The following is a 7778-nucleotide window of genomic DNA, read 5'->3' as shown; positions in this document are numbered from 1 at the left end:
GTTTTAGGCTTCTTCTGCAACCACAGGACCTGGGAGCATTGCAGTCACTGAGATAAACCATGGAGCAAAGTAAAGCTAACTTGATAATATATTTATTATAACGTGTAAATGAGCAAAGAAAATGTCTGAAATTGTTACCATTTGTTCCAGGAGAGCGTTTCGTACACACAAATGATTTGTTTGTGTTCCAGACCTCGACCTGATTGAAACGCTTATATATGAGGTATTGGAACCGAGGAACAACAAAGGTGAGGAAAAGACAAAGTAAAAGCAACGGGAAAGAACCCATTAACAAAAAGACGGGAGATTGAATAAACCAAGAGAAAGAGAAGCAAAGACAGACAGATAAGAACACACACATGTAAGAAAACACAGATGAACCCTAAGTAGCATTAACAAAATCCTGCAAAGTGTTTTGCTTGTGCTGTTCACAACTGTCACCCTATTGCACAACATTTTTTATACGAAAAGCATGAAAAATGCCAACAAAAAGTGATGCCACAATGTCCATGTTTGCGCCCCCCCTGCTTTCTGTCCAAATAGACAGTTGGTGTCTAGTGGACAGATAACCCTCGCGTGCATGCATCCCTTCTCATCAGTCTGTGGCATCCTTCAGTTTCTACAAGGCTTTGTCAGCATTAACTGTTACAGTTGTTTCCCAGCCATCGCTTCAATTCGCCCATGGTCTCTGGTCACCGCGCCGCTGCCAATTTCATCATTATTTGTCCCCACCCCACCCCGACCCCCCACCTACATTGAATACACCTCCTGCTGCATGAGATGGATTTAATCATGGTCATCATCAGCCTCACACTGTGCGGTGTCTACTGGAGCATTGCAGTGAATATGAAAGAAAAAAAATATGGGATGAGAAGTCTTCTAGTTTGAAAATACAAGAAATCAATCAAAAGGTTATTAATGATAGTTTTTTTCATTTCCTGTTTTGACCTGTGTATGCATGAGACAAACATAACATCAATTTCTCGTCATGTCACAGTGCTATTTAGATCTTTGATAGTTTGTTTTTAATGTTTTCACCTCTCACAACCCAAAATCACTTTTGGATTAATTCAATTTTGGGTGTAAGAAAGATAGAAATTGTTTCTTTTTTCCCCCTCTGTGCATATTCTACAAATCCTCTGGCTAGATGACAGCAAATCAAAGGAAAACCAAGGAAAAATACTGCAGCAGGATGGATTTCAGGTGGTCTGCGGATAAATATGACGATATTTTCACGCTAAGGTGGGTTCAGTTTCCCTCTGAGAATCCATCCTTGTGTCCTGAATGGTAAACCAAGGTTGTTAAGACATATCTTACAGCAACTGATCCTGTTAAACTTGAACATTGGATTTTTTTTTTTCACAGAGACTGAACTTCATTGCTACCCTGCCAGCCAGTCTGTGAAGGTTTTCTTGTTTTTTTCCATCACAATACAATATAAAAAGATGTTTAAGTAACATGATGAATGCTTTATCCATTTGTCAAGGCTCGGGGACATTGTTTTTAACAAACATCAGGAAGGGAAATCAAATAAAAAACTGGCGTGAAAAGAGAAAAAGCATGTGTGAACGTGGAGCGGTTGCTTTATAAGCTTCAGGGGAGAAAAAGTCACATCTTTCAGCAATTCACAGTCACCACAAAAGCCACTCCACACCCTGCTGCTTTTGAAATTACTGGCCCAGACTTACAGATCTGAGATTACCAAATGTTCTGCCCTATTTGATGAAGCCCTAGAAGAGATTTAACCTCAAAAGGCAGGACATCAGTTAGGCTTGGGGCTTAAGAGGTTAAACAACTCAGTTCAGTCCAGGATTGTCTCCAGTCAGCTCACAGCCACAATGGGCTCCACTGAGAGGATGTCGGTCCTCCCTGTGAGCGCCTGCCGGGCAGTGAAAAGCACATGTGCATCTTTCAGGTTGTGGGACTGACTTGAAGAAGGGTGACTCTGCTGTGAGGAAGCTTGGACCGGGTGTGACCAAACGTTCCTTGGCCTCGAGGAGTCCTGGTTGTCGGGCCAGGCAGTTCTGTGACATGGAGCGTGAGGTACTGCAGGGCGAAGCTCCGGATCCAAGCCGACCACTGCCCGTCGTCTCTTCCTGCACCTGTCAACGAGGAGCTGGAGCTCCTGACGGAAAGTGGGGTTCAGACAGCAGTAGATGAAAGGGTTGTAGCAGGTGGAGCTCATAGCTAGCCAGTGAAAGCAGAAGTAAAGGGCATTAGAAGAATGGATGGCCTGGCTGGACAGCAGCACCACATAGCAGTTGAGGGGAAACCAGCAAACGGCAAACACTCCGACCACCAGAAGCAGCATCGCCAGTGTTCTCCGGCGCTTCCTTCTCTGCGTGGCATGCTGAGCTGTTGTGGTGTCACCGATGGCATTGTGGCGCCACAGTCTACGGGCCACTATGGTGTAGGAGGCAGTGATGATGAGGAGGGGCAGCAAGTAAAGCAATATGAAGGTCAACAGGTCAATGTACTGCCAATAGACATCTGACGGCTCTGGGAAGTCTGGGACACACAGGCTTCGCTCTTTCTCCTTACTGTCAGGAGAAAGACAGAAGACAGAAAATACTACAGTACTGTGCAGAAATCTTTATATTTTGTCAGGAAAAATGGGAAATAAGTACAATGATTTATCAACATGTGCAAACATAAATGGAAATACAGATTATATATGGCAAAACAAAAACCTTGAAGCTGTAATATTCTAACCAGCTTCTAAGTCAATGATTGACTGTACGACCACCTTTCATTAACCCAGCCTGAACTCTCTGGGCAAGGTTTTTCTCATTTAAATAAGTAGTCTTCAGGAATAGTTCTCCGGGCTTCTTGAAGGACATTCAAAACACCTCTTTGGATGTTGGCTGTTCTGTCACCATGATCCCAGCCTGCTTCAATAATGTGGATGCCTGGGCTCTGGAGAGGCCAATCCATGACTTACAGTGTTTTTCTATAAGTCATCAATTCGAACCCAAAATTTCTGATTGGATTTCTTGATTTTCAGTGCAGGTCTGGTGTAATGTGACATGCCAAATCACCCTTATCCTTTCAGCAAGAATGGCTTCTTGACAGCCACCCTTCCATTTTCTTATGAGGTTTCAATGAACTTCAGTGAAACTGAAAGGGACACATGCATCTCTCAGGTCATGAACAGTAAAGCAGCAGGTCTTTGTTAGAGATTTTCCTATTTTTAAGGACTTGACACTCATCTGCTGTAGATGGTTTTTTTAGGCCTGCCACTTTTTTTTTAAACTCTCATCCAGTTTCCACATCTTTTTAAGGACACACCATGAATCACATTACTAGTTCAAAAATAGTAGTTTATGTCTATCAAATATTATTATTTTTGCCATTTTTAACAAATTCAATTAAAGAAAATAAAACACATGATGCACTTTTGTGACAGGGTGCTGGTTAAAATAAAATAAAGTTCCTAAAATTACAATTGAAAATTGGTTCTTTGTTCTTAATGTCTCTCATGTATAGATACACTTCTGGGTCATCTGTTGAGTAAGGTTCCTTTATATGTTTGAATGATACATAGTACCGTGTTAAGTAACAAGTACAAACATTCCTCTGAAAATGGTCAGGTACAAGGACTGGACTGAAAATGAGTGAAAAATCAGCCGGAGTCAGAACCAGACACAGAGAAGCTGCATTCAGCTTTTATGCTCCATATATCTGGAACAAACTCCCAGAAAGCCTCAGATCAGCTGAAACACTCAGCTTATTTAAATCCAGGTTGAAGACTCACCTGTTCTCAGCTGCATTTGAATAAAAATAATAATAATAATAATATTTTTTTTATTTGTTTTTGTTATTTAATGTCTCTGTAAAGCACTTTGAATCACCTTGCTGTTGAATTGTGCTATATAAATAAACTTGCCTTGCCAATATCCAAATAAAAACTCTGACGGACCTTCAGAAAGCCTGGAGAGTTAAACCACTTTAAATTTACAAGAAAGTCTGACTGGTGGTGCAGCTCGAGCCTTTACCCAGTACTGTATATTAATAATCATTGGCTATTGTTATTTCATAGAGAAGTATGAATTAAAAAACAACAACATTTGTCTCTGATCCACTGAGTTTATTAGTTCATAGTTATTTTAAAGTTATTCTAGCTCTTCACTTTTCATTGTTACCTGATGTTTTTTTAAACCAAAGAGTTATTCATCATATTGTGTATGACTTTTTAATTTTATACTAAAATTATGGATAAACATTCATCAGAGCAGGAAATATAGGATACAAGTGCATATATTAGTAATACTTAAGCCACTTCCTCCCCTTTAATCAGACATGAGTGCATGGGGAAGGGACCTCTGACAAATATCTGCAAACATTTCTTTGGTTTTATCCACATTAATTTGGAGGAAAAACTGGTCACACCAGTTAATGAATTCATTAAGAACTCAGCCGTGATCTTGCTTCACACCCCACAGAAGGCTCACAACCACAAAGTCTTTGGTGTATTTAAGGGCAAATCTTCATCTGTGTTTGCTCTGATTCTCACTAGTATGTAACTCAAAGCCCAGTGGAATTTGATGCTTTTTGTTAAAAGCAACCACACTGTGTGTAAAATGCATATAAAAATTTGATAAGAGCCTAAAACTGGGTGAAAAGGGAAAGTGCACAGATGAATACATTTTCACAGAGTAAAATACTAAGAGATAAAAAAGAAATTCTTTGTATACGATTAATTTCTGCTTGCACAGAAATTTGAATTCTGAACTCTGGGAACGTGTGACTTGTTCTCAATTAGCTAATCAGTCTCCTTTGTAGATATAACTCCTGTGTAGCTTACCTGTATGTAAAGGTCAGGAGTTTTTGGTAGATTGCATGTGGGAGGGAGAAGCAGCTGGCCATTATCCAGATGACGGCGACCCAAACACCACCTTGTGTAGGAGACATGCGAGGCCTCAAAGGATGCAAAATCACCTGAGAATCACCACACACAGATCAAAGTCAGTGCAAATGCATACACTTCAGATCAATATCAATCACCAGTCTGTGCCCAGGGAAGTAGAAAGAAAGATTAGAGTATGTTTTTTTACAAGCGTGGCTCCAACTAGTCGAAAACAGCGTAGTATTGCAGTATAGCCAACTGCTGTTTCTCAGCCTCTGGCTGTTTTTGTTTGTGCCACAAGCCAACTACAGTGTGGAACGTAAGATAATAAAATGTCACAAGAGGAAGGTCTCGGTGTGTATTTAGCGATGAGCAGATGTGTGAGTGAGGAGGCAAAATGTCCCTGATACACAGATTAGTCAGGAGAGCAAGTGAAAAGGGAAGGAAACAAAAGCTTTTTGTTCACTTCAGTTCAATAAGATTAAAAATACTGGCCAGATACTGTGCCTTCTCCACAACAAAAAGCATGACATAACTGTTGAAATACACTTTTTTTTTCCTCCTTGAATTAAAGTTTTATTTTGGTCAAGTTAGGCAGTCACGCTGCCTCTTGGTCAAAAAGTCCTTGCAAAGTGTACAGAGATGGTTTGGCTCATTAAGCTGCTGCAAACACAAATACAATCCCACTCAAAATAAGGATCTCATCCTTCTTGCTTTATCTTGGGACCCATATTATGGAGATTCAATGTGTTTCATAAAGACATGCCAGCTGGGAGCAAATCTCTAATTTTGGCTCATCAAACTAAAGTTGTTCGTGTTTCTCGGACCGAGCAGTTATAATTGTCCTGTTCTCCCCCGGTGCTGGTTTCTGTGCAGCAATTCAACAATGAAGGCCTGATTTGTACAATCGCCTCTGAACACCATACGTTTGGATGTGCCTGCTAATTAAACTCTGGGAAGTATTTATGTGCGCTCTACTCTGTGGTGATTGGCAATTTCTGAGCCTGGTAGCTCTGATGAAGTCATTCTCTGCAGCAGAGGTAATTGTTGGTATTCGTATCTCTAATATGACTCCCTTCTATTTGATGTTTTTCCGGACCACACCCAAAGAAACTTTCATAACTGACTTTTTCCACACTTGCTGACTGTTACGTCTTAAAATACCAATCAACTGTCTTTTGTCTTTGCATATTTTAAAGGCTCTTTTTAACTACTGTGGTTAAGCAGAGCTTAAATGTGCTGTATACCCAGGAGTTATGGCATAACTAATGGATCCTCTGCACCACTTACTGGACATACAACTGAACACTTTCTCTAATATAGGCTTCAGCTCCACTGCCACTAGGATACATAGAGAAAATCTTTACCATCTCACACAATAATGCCTGTATACATTTTAGACCCAAGCTCTTCATTTTGTCATATTTAAATTTCGGTTTGTTTAATCGCTTTTTCAAAAAATGATCTTTTACCCAATTACACCATCCTTCCCCTTATCCAATTCAGTTGAAGCCTTTCCCCGCTGTCATAGGGCGAGATGAGAGGTACACCAATCTGCCAGGGCTAACACAGAGACATGCAACCATTCACACTCACATTCACGCCTACGGCCAATTTAGAATTGCTAATTAAGCTAAACCCCACTCTCCAGTTTCTCCAGCTCCAACTGTGTAAGCAGCAAGTGCACAGTACCATGCAAACTGGATTTGAACCTAAGACCTTGCTGTGAGGCAAAAAGGTCTTCTTACTCCCAAACTACATCTTCAGTGTAATTTGTTTACCTTTCTTAGCTTTTTTTACTCTGCGATGCATTAATATTGTTTTTTTGCCACAGTAACTTTCTAGATTTTTGGATAAATAAGCCGTTTTAGTATCATTAATGTGGACTGAGACCTTCTGAAATAGTGTTCAAACACCTTCAGTTTTTGACTAATAAAATCTTACAGGCAGTTTAATACAATAAAATATGCCATCAGTCAGTTCACTTTTCATCTACTGCTGCCTGCTAGTCCTTCCGGAGGATTTATCAGTGAAAGTAAAGTCATCCCATGGTGCCACTTGCAGACTCTGCAAGCATCCTTATTTTCTTGTCATCACTCTCGTGCATACAGATGTCAATAAAGTTGCAGTATTTGTACTTCCCCTAATTTCCTTCGGGATTAATAAAGTATTCTGATTCTGATTCTTCAGCATTTAGCGAGTACCACTGAAGGGGTGTGAGTAAAGACTTATGGAACGAATTCAAACGTGCGTGGGACAGTAAGTACAGGTCTTACTGGCTATTGTGCAGCATTGTGGTAACAATGACACAGACAGACTGTGGTTATTTAAAGATGAGGTCATGAATAGCAGTAGAGACATACGAGGTAAAAAAAAAGTTTAAAACTATATTTTGGGCAAAGTCTGCATTTAATATTATATTTTTTTAAATCAGGTTTTACTGGGTAGTCTGTACATGTGTTTCCATTTTCTTTTGACCACTGAAATTAAAGTTAATTTAGATAATGTCTCAAAATAGCTTCCTGAATAAGTGCCTATTTCATCATGGCTAATGAGTGCCAGGACAAATTCTACCTTTGCACTAATTTTATTAGTGCTTGAAAAGATGGCAACTTCTTAAGGTTCACCAAGGCATTTCACCTTTCATCCATGAGCCAGAGCGATAACTGTTGTGAGGATTATCCCCCCATCTTATTAATGCAGGGGACAGACTCAAAACACAGTCTTAACTCACAGTTTTAAAAGGTTTATTGGACAAATCACTAAGCTGTTCTGATTCTCTTAAGAATCTTTTGTCTTTAGAGTGAAGGTAAGATAAATAAGTTTTACTTCAGATTTTTGAGATGTGAATTGTGGATGGTCTGATGGAACAGCAAGCAGGCACCCAGAGAGGCAAGGCGAGCAGCATGGAGCATGGCTATGAGTGTGGCTG

At 40.1% G+C, this 7778-nt stretch overlaps 1 protein-coding gene across 1 annotated transcript in view; it reads right to left on the bottom strand.

The window, feature by feature from the left end:
- Positions 1-1822: 1822 nt before the first annotated feature.
- Positions 1823-7778, bottom strand: part of gpr83 (G protein-coupled receptor 83) — a gene marked incomplete at both ends in the record, with an annotated part of 44841 nt that continues 38885 nt past the window's right edge. The window contains 2 exons of the mRNA XM_080880510.1: positions 1823-2540; positions 4805-4938. Of these exons, the coding sequence (XP_080736636.1) occupies positions 1823-2540; positions 4805-4938 (852 nt within the window). The remainder of the gene's footprint in view (positions 2541-4804; positions 4939-7778) is intronic.

The sequence above is a fragment of the Rhamphochromis sp. 'chilingali' genome (genome assembly GCF_963969265.1).
Source record: "Rhamphochromis sp. 'chilingali' genome assembly, chromosome: 4".
NCBI classification, from domain to species: domain Eukaryota; kingdom Metazoa; phylum Chordata; class Actinopteri; order Cichliformes; family Cichlidae; genus Rhamphochromis; species Rhamphochromis sp. 'chilingali'.
Note: the sequence above shows the minus strand (reverse complement) of the source record. Positions and strands in the feature narration are given on the sequence as shown.